General features: G+C 37.4%; 3 protein-coding genes across 4 annotated transcripts; all 3 read right to left on the reverse strand.

Annotated features, from left to right (window-relative positions):
• Window positions 1–1,821: 1,821 nt before the first annotated feature.
• LOC141721143 (uncharacterized) lies at window positions 1,822–10,817 on the reverse strand. Of its 2 annotated transcripts, XM_074523902.1 has the most exons (9): window positions 10,348–10,817; window positions 9,462–9,621; window positions 9,321–9,382; window positions 8,427–8,521; window positions 7,742–7,855; window positions 7,556–7,621; window positions 5,410–5,507; window positions 3,948–4,378; window positions 1,822–3,025 (listed from the first exon to the last, which is right to left on the reverse strand). In XM_074523902.1, the coding sequence occupies exons 1-9, from the start codon at window positions 10,721–10,723 to the stop codon at window positions 1,944–1,946; spliced, it is 2,484 nt and encodes an 827-aa protein (XP_074380003.1). In that variant the 5' UTR covers window positions 10,724–10,817; the 3' UTR covers window positions 1,822–1,943. The 2 variants fall into 2 exon arrangements, with proteins under 2 accessions (XP_074380003.1, XP_074380004.1); XM_074523903.1 differs by lacking the exon at window positions 10,348–10,817 and having other exon boundaries at window positions 8,427–8,510; window positions 9,462–9,539.
• Window positions 10,818–11,398: 581 nt separating this feature from the next.
• LOC141719791 (uncharacterized) lies at window positions 11,399–12,803 on the reverse strand. Its single transcript, XM_074522169.1, has 4 exons — window positions 12,258–12,803; window positions 11,896–12,156; window positions 11,612–11,743; window positions 11,399–11,491 (listed from the first exon to the last, which is right to left on the reverse strand). Exons 1-4 carry the CDS (start codon window positions 12,801–12,803, stop codon window positions 11,399–11,401), a joined length of 1,032 nt encoding a protein of 343 aa, XP_074378270.1.
• Window positions 12,804–24,011: 11,208 nt separating this feature from the next.
• Window positions 24,012–25,016, reverse strand: LOC141719792 (uncharacterized). Its single transcript, XM_074522170.1, has one exon. The coding sequence runs from the start codon at window positions 25,014–25,016 to the stop codon at window positions 24,012–24,014; it is 1,005 nt and encodes a 334-aa protein (XP_074378271.1).
• Between the last annotated feature and the right edge of the window lie 2,742 nt (window positions 25,017–27,758).

The raw sequence follows: 27,758 nt of genomic DNA on the forward strand, positions 1-27,758 counted from the left end.
TAAAATAGTCAATAGTCTTTGTCTGAAACTGGCTAAGACTTTACTGTATTTGATTGTTTTTGTATGGTTTCATGAGCATAAAATAGTTTTTCTTTAAAATCGGCCAACACGACTTAATAAATTTTACTTAGCCAGAAAAAAAAAAATCTTTAAGAGGAGAGATCACCGAATACGTAACATATAATATTTGTTTTACATGTTAAAAACTATTAAGATTGAATTTAATTTAACCAAAATTTTGTTTCTTTTTTCTTCTTTCTTCGACACGATATTATAAAGGTATATACTTCCCCCAATATATTACCTATACAAATATATACTCAATAATATCTTTACGTATACAAATATATACTCAATTTGCAGATATATCGCATAAAATGTATATACTCAATTTGCAGATGTATCGCATAAAATGTTGGGGTTTGGGAACTGACCAACATGTATGTAAATTTCAAAGTCTTAAGCAATATAAAACATAGATTCATGCTTTTTTGACAATAGTAGTATTAAGATGATTTCTATGACAAAGTTCATGACATTTGAACTCCTGATTCTTGCTCTGTACTATATTCTTTAGTCAAAGTGGGTTTTACACGAACATAGCGTCTATTGTCATCCTGCTTCCGTTTGTTTTTCAATAAAACATAAATATGTAAAAGTTTATTTTAAAAAATAATTTTAATATATTAGAAGAGTGATGAATCTCAGATTTCCAATAATTTCCCATTTTTATGTCAACAAAATAATTTATTTACCTTATGTCCAATCGGGTCGTCCCTACTTTCCTAAATCTGATTTAATGCATGCACAATCATAATTAACACTCCATTTTTTTAATGCTTCAAATATTTTTAGTTGAATATAAAGGACTGTGACACAATTTATTTTCAAAATTTCTCTTTTTTATTAAATTTTAAATTTTTATTTAGGAAAAAATTTAAATAATATATTTTAAAGAAGTGTTAAAATATGTTTTCAGCGCCGTTATTTTATAACCTAGGAGGACTAGGAGGATTGAGAAAGTGATACGGACTAAGGGTTGGTATAGTAATCTAGTAATTTAATTTCTCCTAGCTTATTTAACGTACTCATTCCATCTGAAAATAGTTACTATTACTTTTTTGGCCAAATCAACTGAATATTTACCAGCATATTAAAATTATTTTTTACAAATTTAAGAAATTGAAGAATACTTTTCAAAGAGGTTTACATAAATTTTTTTAATGATAATTTTTATTTAAAAAATTAATGATAAATTTAATATGAATTTCATCCAAAATTTGATCGACTTATCTGACAAAATTCAATAAATGGACAATTTTTTAAGACTAAGGGTAAACCATTTCCTAAAACTACATTTATATTTTAATAATATAGTTTGTAATATAAATTATGATACAGATTATTTATCTGTATCAACTTCTTCTTTAACTGTCAAATAAAATACAAATTATATGTATTAAATGCGTTCTAAAAATCCCTAATTTTTAAAAAAATCCCCGATTAATCCTTAAAAAATATTTGGCCGATCTATTTTTTGAAATCCGATTAGTATTTATAAATTAATTTTGAATTATATATTTCATAATAAATAAGATAAATATATTAAATATTATTAAAATATTTAAATATATCCGATTATTATTCCGATTAATCCTCCAATTAATTCCCAATTTACCGATTAATCCCTAATCGGTATCTAAACCGATTAGTACCGATTTTTACAACCATGGTATTAATATGTTGCCGCTTAGCACAAGTTAAAAACTTGTCAAAAATTGTAAACACTAAACAGGGAGAAGAAAAGCATTCACACAGTGATAATACTCTTTAAACTAAATGCTTTATTTGCTGCAGTAACAGATTACACAAAACCATTGGCTTTTCAACTTTCAGACTTGCCAATTTACAAAAGATAAGTCTTGTGAAGTTAATTTGATTTTCTAGTAACGAGTCAATCCAGAAAAATGTTTTTTCATTGCTTGGTCCTTCCTGTAATTACTTCTTCCCCCACCCCTCCCTCTGCCTCTTTGGGAACCTCTACCTCGTCCACGTCCTCCATCATCAACATCAGCTCTCACCTCTTCATCTTCTTTCGACTCCGTGGGCTCGGTAAATCTTCTGTAGCCACCTTGAGGAACATTGCCTCCTCGCCCAAGGCCATGAACAGTTTCTCTTTGGGCTTGACTATAAGAGGCTGCTTCATCATAATTAGCAACTGCAACTGAACCAGCAACTTTGTAGCTATAGTTCTTTCCATCTTTAACAAAGTATTGGGGCTTTTTCCGTGACCCCCACTTGGAGTTTGCAGTATTTGGAACCTTGTTTGATGTTTGATGTGGTTTCTCTGTAGTAGAATCTGACTTGTCGCCAAGTAGCTCAGTATCCTCATATCCTGAGTCGGCAACACTTAGGCCTAAATCATCAAAAGAATCATCATACTCATCGTCATACTCAAGCTGTGAAACAAGAGCTGCAGTCTTTGCTACATCCTTGTCAACTCTGGAATCGAGTGTGTGCTGATCAGGCAAGTCAGTGGTAGACTTCCTGACATATCTACCAACTGCGGACGAGGATGAAGATGAAACTTGTGTGCTCCTATTCTGTTGCTTGCCTCCTGCCGTCGATATATTTGTGGAAGCTACTGTTACGGTGGAATCCAACAATTTCCCTTTTCCCTTGTCACGTGTACTCGAAAATGAAGCTTTGGGAAGTGGCATGTCTTCCAAAGATGTATCCAGCAGCTGCAGATCCTTATGGAGTGTCTCCTCCAGAATCCTCTGAATAACTTCTTCAGGGTTCTGGTTATATACTTCAAGGCAAGCAGAAATAAATCCTCTCCCGTAATTGGGAAAAAGGTCCTTTATCTGGCTGATTTTCGACGCTGAAATTGCAGAGTCTTCATCCGTACGTATTTCTGTTACATGCCTTGGTACATGTAAATCACTCCTGATGTTTCCACCAAAATAACTTAAAATACTGGTAGATAACAACTTATGTTGTTCGTCCTCCATTATAATCCATCCTGCATGAAAAAATCATTATTGAAGTTTCAGAAAGTTGTTCTAAAGTTACAAAGTCGAGGAACAGATTTTTAAAAATATTTGCTAGCATGACAGGTAAACATAATTACTGTCTTCGTATAGACCTTCTAATTACTGCTGTGGAACAATGATTTTGCAGATCAAGAATATTACTTCGTACCCAAAAAGAAAAGAAAAATAGAGGTAAATATAATCATCCACAATACTTTTTTAGTGAATCAAAGAGTTGCACATGTGCATTCTGCATTGCACACCAAACATGATGCAAAAATATACATCTGCGTTTTTATAATTTTAATATTCTCATTGGTGGACAATGTAGCATACGACGATTATAAAGCCGGACAAGAAGCTTATATAAAAATCATACTTGTCAAAGCGTAAAGAACAAAGACGATGGGAACCGCCTGGACGGCTAGTCTACCGCATAGGCGTCCATTAGGCGAATTAGGCGTTCTACTATATATAGGCATATATATTAGATATTAAGTACATACATCTTGATTGGTTTTAATAATAATTACATTAATGTAGAGATTGGTTTATTTGATTGAAATAAATATACTAGCAACTATAATCAAGGAAATCAGCAGAAACTTAATCAAGTTGCACATTCTAATGTACTAGCAACTATATTACCTGCCTGGCTGCCTCCGGGATAGTCCATTAATTTTTGAAGCCTTATATTCATTATTAACATTAAGTACTTCAATTGGTCTAAGGCACTACTTTTTCAAGAAAATATTGTGGATTCAGCTTCCACTTTTACCAAGTTAACTACTTGCCCGAAAAATTGAAATTATCACGGAAAGCACTCCAAGGAAACATAATACTCAAACATCAAGACTTAAGGTCTCACGAAAACACAATAATCAAATAGTACGAAATAGTAAAGAGGCTTGCCTTTGTTTAGTAATAAATCAACTCTATCCAACAGCTTGTGATTCTCTTCCATTTGTTGAAGAAAAGTTTTCCCCTTTCCATCCTGATCAACAGAAAATGCATTGACTTCCCTAAAAGTCTGAATTAAAATTTCTGCCCTTATAAGAGGATCCTCTACTTGAGCAGGAAATATCTTGGTTGCAGACTGAAGAGGAAGCCCCGCATCAAATGCGTCATCACTTAAATAACAGAAGTACAGTAGTTTCCAACCAAAATTTACTATTCTTATTGACAACATCTTCAAACTGACAGTAATATTCGTTCTCAGATCAGCTGATATTTCATGACGACCGCTTTCCGAAGCAAATAAAAGTTGAAACCCGCGCTTTAAAGAAGGCAACAATGAATCATGCAACTGTGCAAGAGTATTGATTAGTTCTGCATTCCCATAACTGCATAAATAAGAACATTATGTTGGATAATTCCTAGAGTAAATATTCCCAAGGTACCCTTGAGAGGTCACTATGACAAAGCAGCAGCTATGGAAACATAAGAATGAAAATATGGAAGACTAGGTTGGTGAAAATTCTCGAGAGGTCACTATGATGAAGCAGCAGCTATGGAACATAAGAATGAAAATACGGAAGAATAGGCTGGTGAAATTTAAATGAACTGATGCCAGTATAATTGGGATGGGAAAACTTTTTATGATAGTTAAGTTCAAAGTTACAAGATAATATCGAACTATATCCCAAATTTTGTGTACTCTCTCTGATCAATGCGTGACAGTAAGCATAATTTACCACGAACAGAAAACGGAAAGACAAACTGATATAGAATACCACAAAATGTATTTACTTTAGCTACCAATTTTCTACAAAGTCTTTCATTTATCAACTAGTGAAGTGGCAACGTGGCATAAACTTACCTCAAACCTAAAAGGGAAAATTAAGCCTTACAAAAATATGTTATAATGGCTTTACATATTATAGCCTTGAAGGCAATCTGATCCTTCTTAACAAGTTCAAATGCACATCCCCAATAAAGGATAAGGGTGGCACCACCAAAGTTAAGCTAATTAACATTATATACAGAATTTGCATATCTTAGATGATGAAAAACCTCTTCAAATATTAGTTTCTGCTCAAACTGGATCTTTCAACATTTAGAATAAAAACAAAATGCAATACTGAATTACAGATCACAATGTATCAACACAGATCCTCTACCATGGCAGACAATAAATCGATGCAATACAATTTGTTCACCAACTTAATGCTGACTACATCACCACATTATCTCCCCTAATGACAAATAACCACAATTTAGATACCTTTGTCTAGTCAAAATAACTTAAGATTTCACAGCATCAGTTTCAACATTGATCTACTTGGGAAAATGAGCTACTATAAGTCTTGGAAAGCTAAAAGTAAAATAGCATTCATCGACCAACCAAAATATTAGCAGGCAGCACATTTGTTACCTTGTCTCGACAGGACATGAGAAAAAAATGGCTGCATGCTTATATGCATCAACAAATGCATCCATAGATACGATTGCATCATTTAGAAAGTCCATCACCTACAAGGATAGAAATATAAAAGTACGTAAATAGCCAAGATTCTCTTTTCCACACTTAGGTTTGAATTTGAAGTTTGACTACTAGAACACTCTTATTTTCGACATAACAAAACTTAGTTCAACTTTTACAGCCAGATCCAAGAAATACTAAAGGCTGAATACATTATTCTCATTGTAGAAAGTCATTTACTTGAAAATAATTAAAAAAATTAATAACTGTTTGTATATTTGGTAAATCAATATCGATATTTTCGACATAACAAAACTTAGTTCAACTTTTACAGCCAGATCCAAGAAATACTAAAGGCTGAATACATTATTCTCATTGTAGAAAGTCATTTACTTGAAAATAATTAAAAAAATTAATAACTGTTTGTATATTTGGTAAATCAATATCGATATTTAGTTTAGGCTTTTAGATTAGTAAAATAATAGTCAAAGATTCATTAGAACAACTCCAACAAGTTAGCTATTCAAGATCCTAAACTAAAATTTAAGGAATGTTGTATAAAATAGAGCTCCAACAGCATCCTACTGTTTCCTTAAAAAATTAGCATCCTACACTCATGCCTTATTTATAAGTAGCAATTAGGGATTCCTTACCTTCATTTTAATAATAAAAAATTCATTTCTCTCTCCTTCTCCATATCAAATGCATAACTAGAGTTTCATAACTAGAGTTTAAATATATTATTAAAATAAAACTAGGATACTTTTATAAGGAATGTTGTTGGAGTTGACATACAATTAAAAATCCTAAAACACTAGGATTCATTTTTATAATAATATTTTGACGAAACATGTTAGGACTCTATTGGAGTTGCTCTTACTGAACATCTTTTAGAGTACTGTATCTTGTTAGATGACCAGGTTCCCCAAACAAAAGTTAAAAGTTCAAGAAAGAGACCACCTATAGGATGTCATACTCTTAAAAACCCCTACTTAAAATCTTTACAGGATTTAGTAGAGCATCATGAGAGGCACATCTTAACCCATCTTTTGTGGGCAAATATAAGCTATAGGTTCTGATCAATCTTTAAATTTATGCGGTAAACAGGCACAAATTGTTGACCTCGCAGTATATCCTGAGCTGGTACTAATGTAGGACATAAAACGAAAAGGAAAAAATTATGTGGATTAACCGCAGACAACCAACAAGCCCTGAGGCATAAGATCCACTGCCCTTCGGATTTCTCCTCAGAAGTTTGGATTTTTTAAAGATTGCAACCCATAACAAAAAAGAGAACGATCTTTAACTAATCAGTAATAAAAGTCTTTCAATAATAAAATATAACATTCTCCTTATATAGGATTAAATCCCTAAACTTAGCCGCCAAGTAAAATCTTAAATCTTAATAAGGAAATAAATTCTTTTGTTAGGCTATGTTTGGGAGTGCTGTTGAAAACTGCCGTGCTGTGAGAAAAAGTGCTGGTGGAAAAAGTGCTGTCAGGAAAATTAGATGACTGTTCGGTAATTTTTTTTAATTTATGCATATTTTGAGATATAATATATAAAAGTAATATATTTAAGAAGGTTTGACAGTGAAACTGATAGTTAATTCCTGCAAAAGCTGAAAACAGCTTTTTCCAAAAGCAGGGGGACATGCGCTTTTTCAGACAGCAGCTTTTAGAATTTACCAAACACCTTTCTGACAGCTTTTCAGCAAAAAGCTGTTGTAGTTGTCTGCAACAGCAATACCAAACGGACCCTTATTCTCTACCACATTCTAGCATATTAATATTAACTTACATATATAATGTAATTATACATTATAAAGAATTACAATACAATCTATTTTGAAATAATAACTTAATACAATCTAATATTTCCATTTATCATTCCGCATCTGATACCATCTTAGATGACCAACTCCCACATAAACTCTAAGAAGGCCACTAAAAGATTTCAGTGACATACTAAAAATTATGTTTAAACACTTGATTCATTCTTCCTCCCAACATAAAATAAGGGAAGTATTGCTTTAAAGGTGGCTCATTAACATAAAACTGTGTATTTTGCTAACTGTAAATAAACCAACACAAGTTACCTCAAGATAATCAGTATGAAGGCGCCTGGAGCCTTGATCTTGACCATCACGAATGGAAAACAAAACCTATACAAAAACCAGATGAGAACGAGGAGAACTTAGTTTGGGCTACAAGGATATATGCTTCATTATTATGAAGTTGAGTTTATACAAGCAAGCCAAAGTATACTGGTAGAGAAAGACAACCTCTAAAGACGAGGTGCATCGTTGGTACATAGTGTGTGCAATACTAAGAAAATGAGCAAGTACTGCAGAAAAATCATCATGGATCCTGGGCTGGGCCTTCATTGAATTCACTACCTGTAAAATATGATCACAAAAACCATATATTTAGTGATGCACTATAGAAAGAAAACAGCGACCAAGATTAAAGTCCAAAAACAAATTATTACATATTTCAGATTTAAAATTTTCATTTCTAGCAACCAATGTAGAATGGAACTTCTGCATTGCCTGGTAACGTAACAAGCTAAGGCTGTGTGTATAATAAAATTTTGGGGTTGAATATATATTCGAGAAACCTATAAAGCTCAACCAAATACTAGTTTTTTTTCTAAATGCACCGATGATTTAGTAGGTTTTAAGCAGCTAGTAAAGCATTTGTCTACAAAGAGCAAATAAAGCATAAAAATTAAAAATATTATTTCATGCCTGAAGTAGTACAAACTTAAATAACATTGACAGAAAACCAGGGTAAAAAATGCAACCAGGTTCAACCAAATATAAACATGTTGCATGCATTACTTCAACAGTCACCACTAAACTCCTCATAAAAGTTTTATAACACAATATCAATTATTATGATGGACGGTATCAGAAGATATAATGTTTGCAGCTATTACTTGAAGCCATATAACTACTGAACTCATACCAGTATTCTGGTTAAGTCTTCATTTTCATGACCATAGATGGCACATATATCTAACAACTTCGGCAAATCAAGCAACCTCTTTTCCTGCAGAAGGACTACATAAGAAATCAGTAAACAAAAGCCACCTAATACTAGGATGTTGTAAATCACAATGAATACAGAGTGGAGACACAGTTCAAACAGTTGATAATTATGATCTATGCCTAACTAATTAGAAAACGAGGCATGAGTCTTGCACGATGTACTGTAGCCTGTAGGCACAAACTATTTTTTTTAATATAAAAGGAGTGTTAGAATAAAATCTTCCTCTGAAGGTTCATGTTTCTAGCAAATAAAACATGTTTACTTCTTGAAGTGCTCTTGCATAGTAGAGGATGTAAAGTCCTTCTCCCGTTCTCTTTCATTAGTTTATAAGTTATATTATACAAGACCGGAAAAACAATTTCTAGTAGCAGTGGGTCATAGATGCATAAACTAATATCATCTGCAGAACAAGAAAGCTTCCAACTGCATCATTATACAACAATGTTGTTCAATTTCTTTGCTTCTAGCAACGTGATACTTTCATCAATAAAAGGTAGCTTATATTTCCAAGAATATCAAAGGCATACACAGTACCGAGGGAGGCCCATCAACGACCAGATGAGGCTCATGCGATCAGGTCAAACATCCTTTATGCAAAATGTAAATAATGTACATTATAATACAAAGATCATTTAATCACTAATAGACATGACATATACTTGTATCTGTACATTTAGAAATGTAATTAACAATTAAATAAAAAATTAATACAATGAGTACAAGTGACCACATGATAGGACAAAACAAGGATTATTTTCACAAGGACCTTGCGAAATCCAGACTTAGCAATAAAGGCAAGTAAGGGCCAACCTGCATGATCTTTTGGACTGAGACTATCCCCAGCCTTGGCTCCTGGATCTCTACTGGAGGATCTGATTAGAAGTCACAATCCACATTAGTAAAGGTAATAATATGATATTTAAAACATTCACAAGCATGTATATAGCTTACATTCGATATAGAACCATATAGACACGCCTACTTAATTCATACTCCCCAACAATAGTTCCTGCAACAATTCCTCTTGCTCCGCGATATGGAAAATCATACCATCTACTTCTAGATTTCAGGAAACTTTCTAGAAAATCGTGCAAGGATGTATCACTAGCCACTATAAAAAGAATAAAGGGGACATAAATGTTAAGAATGTAATGCTTTAACAGATACTGCTATGCTCTTTAAAGTAAGGAGACTCGAAACCAATCTAATAGTAACATCAGTAATCAGTGATCACACAAGCCACTTGGACAAACTCAATATTATAACATTCTAATATCTATGCAAGCTCTACACCACTCTAAATATATGTACATCGTACTATTCTTGTTTACATAATATGACTTGTATGCTTAGAGTTCAAATTTGTCATCTTGTCTGTTTCCAGCATAACTTCTCCATACAAGAAACAAATATAACCTGAATTTATTTAGCAAATGGAAGCCAAAGTCGTACTGAACAACTATTATTGAATTTTATTCGCATCACTCCACTGCCAACGTATCTACTTAAAGGCTCGACATATACACTCTTCTTTTTCACACTAACAAAGCTCTCTTTAATCATAGTAAATGATCATGCTGAATGTATGAATTAACGGAATACTTATAAACAGTCAACAAATGTGCCGGACAATGAAAAAGAGAAAACGTATATCAGGCAACAGTGCAATACTAAACTACACAAAGATTATAATTTAGTTAAACGAATAATGCTACGATAAATCTCCAACTAATTCCGTAAACTAAAAACCTAACATCAGTAATTCACCAATCAATTCGCAACGCTATATCAAACACACAAGCAGTTCAAAACAGTTAAAACAAACAATTACAACAACCTTCTTTCCAAAATTCACGAGGATTTAATTTCAACAATCGCGACAATTCTCGATTAAGCAAATCAACAACACGCTGCGACTCAACAGGATCCAATCCACCTTCATCAGCAGATAATCCAGAAGCAACCGCCTCATCGTGAGGCAAGAATTTTACGAAATTGCCACTCTGCGTCACCGCAGCGCCGCCTTGTCGCGTCGGAACTTTATTTCCGGCGCTCGCCGACGATGTGGCAGCGGCGCCTGAATCGGAGTGACGGAGTGAATCGGAGAGTTTTTGTGCCGATGAATTAGGGTTTTTGGGGACGAATTGTTGTTTTCGAGGATTGAATGAAGCTCTAGAACCTTCATTTTTGTTGTGTGTGTATCGATTAGACATTGTGTACGTATCAGTGTGTGTGTGTGTGAAATTGATGCGTTTGGCTTTGGCAGCAGTGTTTGAGAGGATGGTGATATAAATAGCTGGGAAATTAGTTTGGGCTCCAAGTAAAACTAGTCAAACAAAACTTGTAATGGCCCATTCGGTTAGACTGAGATTTAAATACAAAACCATATCAAATTCCGGTTCCAAAATTTATAATATAAAAGTTAAATTTTAAATTATCGGATTTATTTAAATTCTGACCGATCTTTTTTCTTGTCTGATTTTGATTTTTTTATTACAAATTTGATATCTCTACCACCACAGAAAATATTGTTGCAAAATATTTAGTCCTCGGTATATTATTAGTTAATTCCTTATAAATACATGTGAGTTTCATTAAGAAAAAATATCAAATATAAATTTTAAAATATTTTTTGAAACCATTATTGGATATGCATAGCTGGTCACCTTATTCATTGTATCACGAAGAAGTTTAGACAAAACAAGATATAAAAAATTTTGTACATTGTCCAAGGGAAATGTACTTGTTAAATTACTCTTCATAATACAATAATGAAATTTGACATCTATGGAGTATATTATTTTCTATCTCTTTTTTTTTTTTGAAAACATTTTCTATCTTTTCTTAATTGTTACAAATAATAGCTCAGATTTGAGAGATCTACAACATCATAGAACAGGAGAAATGTTGTGGTAAAGACCCATGTCCATCCCATTGTAAGCAATAGGTGCATACATCCACATCTCATCAGAGCTCAGTAACTGCAAAAACACACAAGTAAACATGAGTTTATCATAGATTTTTGCACCTTTAACATATGACTTAACAAGAAAATGCAGTAAATTATTCATGAATTAATCACTTTTACTAAAATTAATTACCTTGATTTGAAGCTGTAAAAACTTCACATAATGGACTGCCTCTTCTAGCATTGTGCTAATGTCAACCTTTGTTCCATTAGGGACAAGGTTTTGCAGGATTCTCAATCTATCATTTATTTTCTCCCTTCTTTTCTGCAATAACATAAAGAATACATAACATTAGTCATAAATACTTTAGGCCTCCGATCCCGGGCAATCGTATGCTTTTTATAACATACCATACCCTAGCCATCGGTTACATTAAGACTACCAACACACTTTTGTCAGTTGTATGAGTTACTTACCCTTGCATAGAGGCTCTGGGGATCAGTTGCAGCTCCTCTACCAGCTCTCGGTTTTCCACTCAAATTGACCGCTACAGCTTCTGTGAAATCCGAAGTTGCTCCATTATTCAGCTCTTGGGATGCATTAGAATCATCTCCTGAGCTGTAAGTACTTGAACTCTGTCCATTTGGAACATTAAAATTGTTCTCTGCATCAATGTTGACACTTTGAGTGACCTTTTTAGTCCTCTTTGCCTGCTCATTCTTCTTGTATTTCGGTGTCTGCATCCAGAATTAGTTAATTAGGCATCATTAGCACATAGCTTCACACCTACTGAATTCTTAAAAGTATAATAGAGAAAAAAAAATCGTCAGGTGCTTACATCTCTTGGTATGCGACATCTTTTCTTTGGATTATTCTCAACAATTGCCACAGTTTCAGGCTGTTGTAGCACTTCAACCTTTGTCGCCGTGCCTACCTCAGTAACAGCTGTAACTCCCATCCCCACACCCGAAGTCACAACATCTTGCATGTACTGGTCGTTGGGTAAAAAATTAGCTAATGCATTATTTTCTTCGTCCACTAAAAAAATGTCCATGGACTTAGAAATGTCATTCATCGCAGGGATGATATTAGAACCATAAACCTGGGGGTTTTCATGGTTTACATTGGATAAACAGGCACTATAGTTATTACAAGTACTAAAACTAGCATTGTCTTGAGAATTGTAGAAACTAGTGTCAAAATTTTCAGAAGAAAAAAATAAATTCTCGTCAAAGCCAGTAAAATTAGCATCAACATTGGCTTCATTAGTAGAATTTCCAAAACCTTTCCAGAACTGGAACGTGAAATCCGCCTCTTCATCGTTAGCAAACATTTTGCTCAAAAAATCGCAATCTTCATGTTGAAGGACTCCCATAGACTCCATTTGTAACTCAAAAGAGAAGACACGGAGATTAAGTGATGGTACTACTGTTAAGTACTATGTAGAGAAGCTTAATATGATTTGACTTTAAACGGAACTGAAGATGTATTTATAGTGTGAAATACTGGAATTGTCAAAGAATGAAGCAAGAATTGACTTAAATTATTTTATTCCAATAATTATTTTTTGTTAATTAAACTAGTAATAATGTGCTTGTAGAACTCCAGGAGTCCACTGCACAGCTCATAGTTGGACCAAGTACATGAACTGGGATTAAATTAACACCACCCTTTAAAACCTAGAAAAAGATGATTAAAGTAAATTAAACTCGATAACGATATCATCAAAGTGTCGTAATCTTAATTATTGGAAGAGAGCTAATCATGATTAACTAGAGGTTAAACTGATCAAGCAGATTAAGAGTGATAGACAAAGTAGAACGAAAGTACCCGGGGAGGTACTCGTGGAATCTTGAGAACGTGGGAAGTTATTCTAGTTAATAAGAATGTTAGGTGACATGCACACGGATTTAATTTCAAACAACCGTGAAACTGAATCTGACAGCTTTCGAAACTACTAATGTTCCTGTGATCCTATTACTGTATTTCAGTTTTCACAAATATCATTCTTCTCTTATATGATGAATGACACGAGGATTTTTTTTATATAAAATTATGTACTATTATTAACGACTTTTTTTACCCTCACGTTTTTAACCTCACTAATGAGATTCTCATTTCATACGGCAAAATTACTAAATCCAATATAAAATATTAATACATGAAATTAAAGTTCCGATTCTTGTTAAACGGACTTATTAACTATGAATCAAACGAACACTTAGTTTAGTGCTTTCAAGGAAAAACAACTCTCGTAATCTAATTACCTCTCAGTTCTGAAAAGCAGACAACGACAACAATATACAAATTTTACACTAATTCCGTTCCCGGTGACCAAATGCAGGTTAACCAATCGTCTAAGAAGATAACTTATTTTCTATTCTTTTCTTTAAACTCCGGGTAGATATCAGTTATGTTAAAAATTACTCATATACGGGCACAGTGGAATGAAGATTAAACATAAAGAAATGAGAATATGTATATTCCTGTCTGGAATAATAATCTAACAAAGAAATAATTTATAGATATCAAAATAAAGAAACGAGTTGCTTTTAAATAAAGATTAAATGAAAGGCCAGTACTAAGCCATGGGATATGACAGTTAAGTGATGATCCAAAGATTACTTGAACTTAGACCCACTTAATTGCTTGTTCTTGTTTATACCCGTTGATTCCGCCACATCTCCTGCTTGCTGCTTTGTATCTAGTACATATCTAATATACGCACACCTGATTTCGAAGGGCTGAAAATATTTGGGTCGGAAAGGAGAAAGAGAGGTAGACGAACGCGTACAACGTGACAAAATTAATTGAATACGGGTGATAACTCGGTGCGGGGCTGCTCCTTCGACGCCGTGTCCGAATCCTTCGCCGCGGTGGTGGTGTAGCTGTCGTGGAGTTCCTACAAAACAACACTAGAAGGGGGTTTGGGTCCCACGGCGCCTCCGATGTGAGAGTAAGAACTCGCTTTTGGGGAATATGAAGATAGACAAGAATGCAAGGTGGTTGTGTAAGTATATGAGTGTAAGAGAGTGATTAACCCCAAATTCTTACCTTCTTGGGCTATTTATAGCCCAATGATAGGGTTTTGGGATTGGTACCTTTGAATTATAGTCTGTTGGTTTTAGGAGCGGAGGACACCTGGATGGGGTGCATGCCCCACACGTGTCAGGATGGGAGTGGTTGAGGAATGTTTTGAGGATCTCCTGACACGTGCCTTGATTATGCTCATTATTGATGAATGACAGTTGTCTCTATCACGCGTTTGGGCATGTGCCTCACGTGCTGGGACTTCCCAAGGTTGGGCTATTAGGACTAGATTAGTCTGGATTAGTTGGGCGCGGGACTGGATGGAGTTGGGAGTCCGGACATAGTCCTTATAGGAGCTGTATGTACTATCATGTGCCCCCACTCCCTTATGCAGATTTTCTGAATGGGAGAGTAAGGTTGATATTGTTTGTAAGTTGTTGATTGCGGAGAGAATTTGATCTTTTCTTGCCCCCAGTTATGATTGTGTTGAGTTCAGCCAATCAGGACTAAGGTTTGATGTCTTTAGAAGAATTTGAGCTTTGCTTGCCCCCCAGTCCGTATTGTGTCGAGTTCAGCCAATCAGGACTAAGGTTTGATGTCTTTAGAAGAATTTGAGCTTTGTTTTCCCCTAGTATGGATTGTGCTCAGTTCAGCCAATCAGGACTAAGGTTTGATGTCTTTAGAAGAATTTGAGCTTTGCTTGCCCCCAGCCCGGATTGTGGTGAGTTCAGCCAATCAGGACTAAGGTTTGATGTCTTTAGAAGAATTTGAGCTTTGCTTGACCCCCAGCCCGGATTGTGGTGAGTTCAGCCAATCAGGATTAAGATTTGATATCTTTAGAAGAATTTGATATTTTCTTGTCCCACAGGCCGGATTGTGTTGAGTTCAGCCAATCAGGACTAAGATTTGATGTCTTTAGAAGAATTTGAGCTTTGCTTGCCCCAATTCCGAATTGTGTTGAGTTCAGCCAATGAGGACTAAGGTTTGATGTCTTTAGAAGAATTTGAGTTTTGCTTGCCCCCAACCCAGATTGTGGTGAGTTCAGCCAATCAGGACTAAGGTTTGATGTCTTTAGAAGAATTTAAGTTTTGCATGCCCCCCAATCCGGATTGTGTTGACTTCAGCCAATCAGGACTAAGGTTTGCTGTCTTTAGCAGAATTTGATCTTTTCTTGTCCCACAGTCCGGATTGTTATTGTTGTGCATATGTTGTGTACTTGATGATTACATAAACAAAACATCTAAGTAGAATTTACTTAGTGAAATTATGTAGAACTCGACGGATAAGAATTATAGTCCCGACGGATAACTCATTATAGTCCCGACGGATGATTAACTTATTATCCATCGAGTGAGTAGCTTATGTAATAATAAATTTGTAGCACAGTTATGTATGCACCTTTGTATAGAATCTGTAGTAGCATTTAAGTCATGTTGACTTTAACTAGATATGCAGAATAGGTTGATTAATTGTACATAAATGATGTCTTGTAATTCTGCATAAGTGAAATAGAGTCAAGTGCCAAAATAGCTACCAACGGATGATTAACAAAGCCATCGACGGATGATCAAATGACTATCAACGGATGTTTAATATAGCAGTCGACGGATGATCAATTAAACCATCAACAGATGTTCTGAAAGTCGACGGATGATCATATGAAGAATTTAAACAGCAGTTGAACAGTGAAAGCTGACACACAGCCGTCGAGATGTATACAAACACACTGTGGAAGCCCATTAACTGGGTAATAGAGGACGAAAAGCAGCAAAGCTTAAGACTGATAGTTTTTATATTTGTTCAGTCTTTTTGACTTTGTAATCTTGGTATTATATAAACCAAGAGTGTAGCAAATAGAAAAATAACTGAGATAGCTGAGAAACACAAAAACAGAGAAATCTTTGTAAGAAGAATCATTAGCATTTCCTGTATTCTCAGTAGTTCCTTTTGTAAGCAGCTGTGAGCATTCTTGCACACAAAGTCCTCTCGATATATTATATATATCTCTGGTGGAATTGTTTAAATCCACCAGAAAGTTTTTAAAGACTCTTGTTTTTAATTACTTATGTTTTGATTCAATTAAGTTTCTATTCCGCATTGTGCTAATCAAAACATTATATCTATATTCGAGTTGAACATTTTTACTTCGAGAAAAAGGTTCAAGAATTCCGTTCAACCCTCCTTCTGTAATTCTTGCTATATTGTTAAGGGACTAACAGTTATGAGATATGGAGTCCGGACTGGAAGTTGAAACGGTTTTGAGATTTTCCCCCCAATGATTTAATTTTATACAGTTATTGTTTTTTAAAAGGCGTGCTGTAATAATGATGGATGTTAATTACCGTGTATGGTGTGGATGTTGATTAACGGCCATGATGCGTCCACGTGTCCCTGCCCTTAGAAATTCACCTTGCCTATAAAAGGCCTCCTCATGTGCTGTTTTTGTTTTTTACTCTTTCTCTCCGCTCCACCTTCTTCTTCTTGTTTTTTGTTGTTCTTGCCGCCATTGTTGCTGCCACTGTGTTTGCTTTTCTCCGAGTTTTCTCCGCCGCTTATCCTCCTTTCTCTGTAAGTTTGTTTCCCCCCTTTCCATTTGTCTTATATTGCTTCTCTTGATATTTTATTCTCTGTTCCATTCTTGTTTTTGTGGATGTAGTTTCTTGGTCTTTCTTGTAGTTGTTTGTGTTCTTCTTGATGTTTGTATGTATATGTATATGTGTGTATTGTTTTTGTTGTGATTTTGGTGGTTTGATTTCGACTCTAGGTTATTTTTGGGATTTAAGTTCTGTAGCGGAGTCCGGACTGTAGTACTTAGTCCGGTCTTATATTTTTGTGTTTGGCTTTTCTTTGTTGTTGTGTTTTTCTAGTTGAGGCCGGACTAGTTTTGGTTGTTGGTTTCATTTTCTGAGTTCATATGGTAATCGTAGTCCGAACTCTTTTGATGTAGGTTTAGCTTACTTGTGTTTATTGGGGGTTGGGAGTAGTTTGTTCCTAGGTGTCTGCATCCCCGAACTGGTTGCTTCTAATATTAATAAAATTGGACATAGGGTAGTCCGGACCATTCTAGGATACAAAATAAAGAATTTATGAGGATTTAGACTAACCAATCTCATTTGTTTTAGTTATATGGTCCGGACTAAAGCTCGTGCCAGACTTTACATTTCCTGCTATCCGGAGCCTTCTGACTCTGATTCTTCTTCTGAATCTGACCGGACCGAGATGGGTAAGAAAGATAGTACTTCGGACTCCAACGCCATTACCAAGTTGACGATTGGTAAGATATCCCCTAGAATGGTTCCCTGTACTCCGAAGGGGCTCTAGGTGGATATCTCGAACTACTTTATCACCAAGAGTGAGGAGATTGAGAATAGTTGGTATTATAAAAGTATTAGGTCTAGATATGCTAGGCAGCCGAATGCTGGTCCGGGGCCTTATGACGAAGCTAAGTTTGATAGAAAATTTGCTGGTAGCATAGTTGCTAAGGAGCTGTATCAGCTGAAAGACGAGTATGCTGCTTTGGAACATGCAGCTCAAGATCCATCTATCTGGGCTGCCTTTCAGCTAGATCCCCGAATTGAGTGTAGATGGCCCCAACCCGGAGAGAGGATCAATCATAGACCAGCTGATGGATTTGTTTCGGTCTGGCTGGAGCATCTTAGGTCAGGGTGGAATCCATATTGGTACTTCTTTCTTAAGCACCTGTGTAAATGTGAATATAAGTTCTCTCCAATGCAGATAACCCCTAACGGGATTAAGTGGATGAGCTGGTTTATTGCTTGTTGCAATCAGTTTAAGGTCCATCTAACATTTAGGCTCTGACACCATATTTTTAGTTTAGTTAAGTCCAAACATGCTCCATTGTACGAGTTGCGATTCTGGGCTGTTGAGTGCGAATATGGTTCTTCCTATAGACCTGTTATCCAACAGTCATCTCTTACGTATTTATCTTGTTGAGGGGTCTGGACTTGCAATATCTTCCCCATATAGCAGTTGATGGAGTCTGGACTAGGTTTCCTCGCTCTGTTCTCTGGGGTGATACTATTCGGCTCACTTTTTCATCTTGTGAGTATCTCGGGTTTCAGCTGACCCGGGATACGTTTATGATTCATAAGACTATAAACAGGCTAGGATGTAAGTGTTTCTTTGTAGTCCGGATTAACTAGTACCCAGACTTTGTTGTTTTGGTTACTTGGTTTTTATTTGTTTTTTCAAAGTAGTTGGGCTAATTTTTGTGTTTTTTTGTGTTTTGACAGGTTTGCCTTACTATAACTTGAACATGTCTTCTTCGGCTTACAGTAATGCTTTGAAGGGGTTGGGAACTGCCTTCAAGTTAAAGAAGAAGGCATTTGTTGCTGGGTCTGGATCCAATCCTGCCCCGGAGGAAGGTTCTCAGAGTAATGGAGTGTCGAGACCCGAGTCTGGGGAGCAGGATAGGGGTCCGAGGAAGGATGCTGAAGTTGAAGCTGGTGATGAGTTCGAGAATCTTGAAGAGATTTAACCTTTAGGATATGTGCCCGAAGTTGACGTTGTTCGGAGGAGGAAGAGGCTCCGGAGTGTTGGGGCGAAGCCTCCCAGGATAGAGAAGGCTGAAGTTATTTCTGGTGCTGATTCCGAGAAGGATAAGGGGAAGGGTTTGGAAGATGGGAGTCCGGCTAGGGGTGGTCCGGGGTTGGATGAAAGAGTTGCACGTTTCATGGCCGGAGTCCCATCTCAGGATGAGTGGAAGAATATGAATGACGCCGGATTCGATATCACTATGAAGGAGTGTATCTGGCTGTGGGGCCAGGTATATTATAATTTCGTACTTCTTCCTTTTCTCTGTTTTTGCCTTAGAATTTTTCTGAGTTGCATCTTTCCTTTTTCTGTATCTTGGTGGTTATATGGCCGGAATTGCAGCTATTGCATATAATGAACTCAAGCATGCCCGAGACACTATTGCTCAGAAGAATGGAGAACTTACAGACTTGAAGGACCATATTTCTTTGAAGGACTCATCTTTGTCCAGACTGAACAACCATCTTAATGATATGACAGTTCGGGCCGAAATGCTGAAAAGGAAGTTGCTGACCTTAAGTCCGAATTGGCTGAGCTTTGGAGGCAGATTTCGACTGTGAAGCCGGAGTTTGAGGTTATTGAAGCTTTCAAAAAGTCTAATGAGTATGACAAGGCACTTGCGAATGCTGGAGCTCCGGAGATTGGGCGTTGTTGGATTGTTGCCGAGAGGCATATAAAGACGAATCCCGATGCTTACTTTGATAACTTTTGCGAAGAGTTCATCAAGGCAAAGCAAAATATTGAAGCCGGACTCGGGAACCGGAGCCCTTCGACGAACCTTGCCCTAGTTTTCTCCCTCCAACTGCTCCGGATGCTTAATTTAGCTTTTATAATTCTGGATGTATTTGTAATGACTTGTTTTTTTCTCTGTGAACTTAATATCCTTGTGGTACTCTTGGTAGGAACTTTTGTTCAGGTTATTGTTTTATTTTGATATAATTGCTTTTGTCATGCTATTTTTGCTTGATATTTTATTTTTGCCTTCGACATTTTTTTTAAGTTTGGTTGTACTAGTTTGGACTAGTGGATTCTTTTGTCCTAGAAAAATAATTCCAAGTAAAATAAGATTGCTCTAGTCCAGGTTCATAATTGGTCGGACTAGTGGATACTTTTTCCTTTAAAAAATAATTCTAAATAAGTATGTTTGCTGTAGTCCTAGTCCATAATTGGTCCGAATTAGTGGATTCTTTTGCCTTAGAAAAATAATTCCAAGTAAAATAAGATTGCTCTAGTCCAGGTTCATAATTGGTCCGGACTAGTGGATGCTTTTGCCTTAGAAAAATAATTCAAAATAAGTATGTTTGTTGTAGTCCTGGTCCATCATTGGTCCGGACTAGTGGATGTTTTTGCCTTGGAAAAATAATTCTAAGTAAGTATGTTTGCTGTAATCATGGTCCATCATTGGTCCGGACTAATGGATGATTTTGCCTTAAAAAAATAATTCTAAGTAATTATATTTGTTGTAGTCCTAGTCTATCATTGGTCCGGACTAGTGGATGCTTTTGTCTGAGAAAAATAATTCTATATAAATATGTTTGCTCTAGTCCAGGTTCATCATTGGTCCGGACTAGTCGATGTTTTTTGAATAATCCATAAGAAAATGTAATATAGAGAAATATTTTTTATTAAGCTAAAATTTCATTCATACAAGTTATAAAAAACCAAACTGGTTGCTTGCCATAGGCTACAAGATTTTGGTTGCTTTGCTTGGTTTTTTCTATTGGTAGAACTTCCTTAGTCTGAGTCCATGCCAGGTGTTGGGGACTTCTGAGTCATCCATGTTCATCAGTTTGTAGGTTCCTAGCCTCATGACTTCTTTGACCTTATATGGTCCTTTCCATTTGGGCATTAGCTTTCCAGTGTTTGTAGGATCCGATGTTTTTGTGTCTTGAAGAACCAAGTCTCCAACTTTGAAGTTCTTGACTCTGGACTTCTTACTGAAATGTTCTTTTTTTTCTCCTTATATCTCTCCATCTTTGCTATTGCTTGATCCCGGACTTCATCAATTAGCTCTATATTTGTTCTGAGTCCTTCTCTGTTAGCTACTTCATCAAAGTTAATTGCTCTATGAGAAGGAGATCCCACCTCTATTGGTAGCATTGCTTCTGTACCATAAGTTAGTTTGAAGGGGGTTTCTCCCGTGCTTGTCCGGGGGCTTGTCCTCTAGGACCACAATACACTTGGCAGTTCTTCTGGCCATTTGCTCTTGCTTTCTTTGAGTCTTTTCTCAATGCCTCGGAGTAGGATTCTGTTTGTGACTTCCACTTGATCATTTCCTTGGGGGGTACGCTACTGATGACTTTTTGTGCTTGATCCCACACTCTTGAAGATATGACTCAAATTCTGATTCGATGAACCGTGGTCCATTATCCGATACTAGGACTCTTGGGATCCCGTACCTCATCAAAATATTTTCCATAAACTTTATGCAGTCCTGTTGGTTTATGGTCCCATTACTTTCGCTTCAACCCATTTGGTCATGTAATCAATTGAAACTAAAAAGTACCTAAGATCTCCCTTAGCCCCGAGAAAGGGTCCCAAGATATCAATACCCCAGACAACAAAGGGGATTGGAGATAGGACTAAGGAAGGTAGAACTGGGCTCATCCAGGACACATTGCTGAAGAGTTGGCATTCCTTGCATTTTTTCACGAACTCTACTGCATCCTGGTGAATGATTGGCCAGTAGTAGTCGTGTCTTATGATCTTGTGAGCTAGGGCCTTTGCAGACATATGATCTCCACAGATCCCTTCATGGACTTCCATTAGACAGTAATTAGCTTCTTATGGCCCGACACACTTTAGAATAGGAGATGAATGGTCTTGCGGTATAGTAGTCCCTCTTCAAGGAAGAACTTGGTTGCTTTGGCTTTTAGTCTCTGAGCCTTTCCTTTGTCCTCTGGGAGTTCTCCTAATTAAGTAGTTGATGAAAGGAGTCATCCAGTTCTGGTTGTTATCGATTTCCAGTACTTCTTCTACTTCAATAGATGGTTTTTGTAATTCTTCAAAGTAAACTGAGCAGTCCAGGTCCGATGAGTTTCGGACTAGCTTGGACGGAGTATCTGCTTCTTCATTTTCTTCTCGACATATCTGCAGGACTTGATGCCTTGGGATTGATGCTAGGTAGCTTTGAACAAGTGCCTGATATTTTGCCAGAATAGGGTCTTTTGCTATGAATTCTCCATTTGTTTGCTTGACCACTCTCTGGGAGTCGCTGTAGATGTTCAAGTCCTGGAGAGTTTCAATCTTACAATCAATACCTCATACTCCGCCTGGTTGTTTGCTGCTGGGAAGCCGAATGATATAGCTGTCGATATCATGAATCCCTCGGGACTTGTTAGGATGAGTCCAGCTCCCGACCTTTCGCTTGTTGATGAACCATCTACTTTCAAGGTCCAGGCTCCTGGATTTGCAGCTTGATCTGTGTTCGGACATATGTTCATTGGTTCTGATTCTTCTTCCGGGAAAGTTGCATTCAATTATGAAATCTGCCAGTGCTTGAGCTTTGATGGTCGTCCTAGGAATGAAGCTGAGATTGAACTGAATTAACTCCATAGCCCAATTGACAAGCCTTCCTGAGACATCTGGTTTGTGAATTATCTTTCTCAATGGTTTGTTTGTTACTACTCGGATTTCTCTTCCTTGGAAGTAGTGTCTTAGTTTTCTTGAGGTTGTGATCAAGGCAAAGGCAAACTTCACCAAACTTGGATACCTGGTTTCCGCATCTTTGAGTACTTGGCTTATATAGTAAACTGGTTGTTGTTTCCTATTTTTTTCCCGGACTAGGGCTGCCCCAACTTCTACTGCTCCTGCTGACAAGTAGAGGTATAAAGGTTCTCCTGGTTGGGCCTTAGTTATGATTGGTGGCTTGGAGAGGTAGGACTTGATCTCTTCAAATGCTTTCTGGCACTCCGGACTCCAGTTTACTTCTCTCTTGTTGTTAGATCCTTTGAGTAGATCAAAGAATTGTAAGCACCTTTTTGCTAGTTTTGAAACAAATCTTTTAAGTGTTACTAGTGATCCTGCTAGCTTCTGCACATCTCTCTGAATCCTGGGAGCCCTCATCTCCTGGATTGCTTTTATTTTCTCCGAATTAGCTTCAATTCTTCGGTTGCTGATCATGAATCCCAAGAACTTGCCTTCTCCAACTCTGAAGATATATTTCTCCGGAATCAGTTTGAGTTCATGCTTTCTTTGGTTGTCAAAACATTCTCTCAGATCTTTTATGTGTCCTGGGATGGTTGTTGATTTAGCAATCATGTCATCGACATAAGACTCCAAGTTCCTCCCGATCTGGGACTTGAATATCTTGTTCATGGCTCTTTGGTAAGTGGATCCTGTGTTTGTCAGTCCGAATGGCAACATCACATAAGCGTAGACTGCTCTGTGGGTTATGAATGTTGTCTTAAGTATGTCTTTCGGGTTCATCTTGATCTGGTTGTACCCAGAGAAGGCGTCCATGAAACTCAGCATGATGTGTCAGGATGTGGCATCTATCAGTTGATTAATATTTGGCAACGGGTATGGGTCCTTCATCCATGCATCATTCAAGTCTGTGTAGTCTACACACATTCTCCATTTACCACAACATTGGCTAACCACTCCGAGTATTTGATTTATTTGATGATTTCTGCCCTGAGTAACTTCTCTACTTCTTCATCTATTGCTCTTTGCCTTTCCGGGACAAAGTTCCTTCTTTTTTGCTTGACCAACTTTCTGGTGGGGTTGATGTCCAAACTGTGCATTGCAATGGATTCATGCAGTCCGGGCATGTCTCTGGGACTCCAGGAAAACACATCTTTGTACTATCGGGGCAAGGACACCAGTTCTTCTCTAAAGGACTCTTCGAGTTATGACCCAACCTTCACCTTTTTGTAGGATTTCTTTCATCAATCTGAATTTCCTCTGTTTCAACTGCGGCCTCAATTTTCGCTTGGTCTTCGGCTGAGACCATTTGATGAATTCGGCATTCGGAGTTCTTCTTCAAGTAGGTGTTAATGTGTGCTGATTATTTGTCTTTGATTGCTTTCATTGTAGGACTGGTTTGGTCTAGGACCAGATTTGCCTTGGCGACTACCATGACTTGGTTGCTTATCAGTTCTTCCGAATCTGGTTTGGTTGCTTCTGGATCCGGACTTGATTCAATGAATTGCACTTCTTTTGTTGTTTCTTCCCTTGGTCGGGAGCGGTGCTTCTTGATGCTTTGTTGTTTGTGAAGGACTATGGCCTTTTTTTTATCCTGGTGGTTTTCTTCCATGACTAAGCCCTGACTGTAGCATGTTTCAACAACTCCATAATCCCCTTTTATTTCTCCAACTCCGATCGGTGTTGGGAACTTGATCTTGAGATGAGAGATTGAAGTTATCTCTTGCATCATAGTTAAAGCTGACCTGCCAATTATTCTGTTGTAGGACGAAGGAGTGTTGATGACATAGAACTTGATGACATGAGTTATTTGGTTGGGAGCGGTTCCAAAAATGACAGGTAGGTAAAGGGTCCCTTGGATTGGGACTAGGTTGTGCCCGAACCCATAGAGCGGGTCTTCCCGGCAATCATTCGAGCAGACGCTCCCTAATTGCATTTGATCCACAGTATGTTTGAAAAAGATATTTACCGAGGAGCCGTTGTCTATTAGCATTCTCCTTACTTCATTGTCAAAAATATCCAAAGTGACAACTAAGGCTGCATTGTGGTTGGGGTTGACTCCTTCATAATCCTTACTGCTGAAGGATATCACCATATCTGGCAGTGATTGGATTGAGAGTACTTCTTCTCCAAAGTTCGGGCTTCGTAGTGGGTCTCTCCTAGGACCACAATAACTATGGTTTTTTCCTTTCTTCTGCCCCTCTCCTCTGTGGTTGATGTCCCGAACCAAGTACTTGTTCAGGTTTCCTTTCTTTACTTGCTCCTCGATGAAGTACTTAAGTGATAAGCAGTTATCAGTCTTGTGGCCATGTGTCTCATGATAGTCGTATTGCCTATTGTAAGGCCTGCTCTCCGGAGGAGTCTGCATTGGTTTCGGGGGTGGGGTAATAAAATGGCTTGTCTTCTATCTCATTCAATATTTTCTCACGGGACATGTTGAAAGGAGTCCAGTCGGGTTCTTTCTTTGGCTCGCAGGACTGCTTGGTCGGTCCTAGATCTATTTTGAATTTCGACTTAGGACCGAGCCTCTAGAAGATTGGAGTAGTTTGTCTATCTTGGTTCTGCTGTCTTTGCTTGAAATTTTTGTCCTGATGGTAACCTCCTTTCGGTCGGTCATCAGAATTATTTCTCCGAGATCCCCCACTCTGGGTCATCATCATAGCTTGCAGTATATCAGTTTCCTTTATGAATCTGGAAACCATGGAGTAGGCTTCCGCCAGAATCTGGGGCTCCTTGTTGATCAGTTCTACTATGTATCTTTCATTGTGCTCCGGGTCTAAGTTTCTCCTGAAGATGCTCAGAGCCTCGCGCTCGTCCAAATTCGAGATCTTATTGATTGCTTCCTGGGACCGCCGCATATAAGATGAGAGGGACTCATTGTCATGCTGCCGGACGATTTTCAGGTGACACATATGCATCTCATGTGTCTTGTTTTCTCGAAACCTTCTAAGAAAGGCTGCGCGGAACTTCTTCCAACTATGGATGCTTCGGGAGGGGATTCTGCTAAATCATCTCTGGGCCCCTCCCTTTAGATTTGATGCGAAGAACCTGGACTTTGTCAAATCATTGTAGTAGTATATCTGTGCAATCTGCTCAAAGTAATTCAAGTGTTCTTCTGGGTCTCCCAGACCATCAAAAGAATAAAAAATATAGTGCTTTAGGTCCCGCTTCCGGGGAATAGCCTTTAAGGAGTGGCTGAAAGGGGTCAGGATTTCTCCAATTTCCATTCCAAAGTCTTTGTCCATTTTCCTTTGTAGTTCATAGATCATATTCTTAAGATCTCTTTGCTTTTCCTCATCATCATTAGAAATGAACTCCGGAGTAGGATCTCTCCTGGTTCTCTTAGTCTTGGACTTGTCCAGTAGTTTCTCTTCTTCTAACTGCATCCTTCTTTGGATCTTTAGTCCAAGCTTTTCCTCTTCTTCTTTTCTGATTTGTTCCCTCATCTCTTCCAACCTTTTCTGCTTGGCTGCTTTTGTTTCTTTTTTATTGCCCTCATCCTTTTGGTTTTTCTTACTCCTAACTCCAATGCGATCAAAGACAGGTCTCTTAGATTGCTGGGATTCCCCGGACTCCTCCGGTTCCTCCTCCAATTCGGCTTCTTCCTGGATCCGGGCTTGCTCCTGCCTGTAGAGCCGGATTGCTTCTGCTAGCTCATTACTTGTGAGGTTGGCCATATGTTCCTCAGCCACCAGGACATTAGTGTACTTGTATTGGTTCAGCTCAATAAGGCTCCTAGCATCCCGGGGATTAACAACTCTCTCTAGAACATGGGTGTGTTTTAATGGTTGCTCCTGGAGCTTTTCTCGGTCGGCTCCCAGGTCTTGAGCCTGGGAGTTCTCCGGCTCCTGAACCTGAGTACTAGCAGAGGGTCTCCCAGAAGTATGCTTTCCTGCTATTGTCATTGTCTCAAAAGTACCAACAACTAAAAAAGATTTCCAACTAACAATATCGATCTAAGGTTGCTTTTTAAACTTGTAAAAACTATCCAGAACAATGATAAACAGCTCTCTGGGACTAGTTCGAACAATTTTTCGGGACTAGTTGACAATATGGTAGAATAAATGTAGTGGGGTTTTAGAACACAAAGACGATATGCAAACTAAAGCAAAACTCAGGGTTCTAAAATAATAGAGACTAGCAATAGCACACACAAATGTGGCGTAAATCAACGAAATGGGGTTCACACAAATGTGACCTAAAATAACGAGCACACACAAACGTGGCTTAAATAAGCAACATTCATATTTATGAGAGAGTTTGGTTGCTTGGGTTCTTACAAGTTAAAGAAATGGACTCTTTCAAGAGCTTGCTGATCAAGGTGAATCCAGGGGCACCGAGACCCAAGGATGGAGATCCCCCTGTTGTGCAAGACATGCCTGTATCATAACAAGACTAAGTCATACTGACAACCCTAAGATTAGTTGTATTGTAACCTTAATCTGTAATTCATACTTGTAACACTTAATGTATGTAAAATGTAAATGGAGCAAACTGGAGCATTTTTCTCTAAACAGTGTCAAGCCTAAGAATTCTATCTGGAAGAAGATCAAGAAGATCATGCCTCGGAAGAGTTATGATGAAGCTTGGAGTTGAATAAATTTATTTGGTGTAAAACATTTTAAGTCAAGATCTCTACAAGTCACAGAATTAGTGTTATAGAGAAATCATTCGAGAACTCCAAAATGACTTATCGAGAAGTCATTTAAACTCCAGAGAGTACCGACGGATGAGTAACATCTACCCGACGGATGAGCAATATCTACTCGACGGATGAGGAATGTCTACTCAACGGATAAACCATCACTACTCGACGGATAAGCAACATCCACCGGGTGTAGAGAACTCAGGAATTATCTGTCGAGAAATCAGAGATATCAACAAGTATACATTCATTAGAGAACTCTGAATTATCGATAAGCCAAAGTCCATTAGAGAACTCTGAGTTATCGATAAACCAAAATTCACTAGAGAACTCAGAGTTGTCGATAAGTCTAGGCAACAATGAAGTTTCAGAGATATCGACAAGCCAACATGCCTATCGAGATGTCGAGTTCTCTACAGCTTAACTGGAGATCTCGAAGTGAAGAAATTTCTCTAAGTACAGAAT

Source organism: Apium graveolens, chromosome 4, assembly GCF_009905375.1.
Source record: "Apium graveolens cultivar Ventura chromosome 4, ASM990537v1, whole genome shotgun sequence".
Lineage (NCBI taxonomy): Eukaryota > Viridiplantae > Streptophyta > Magnoliopsida > Apiales > Apiaceae > Apium > Apium graveolens.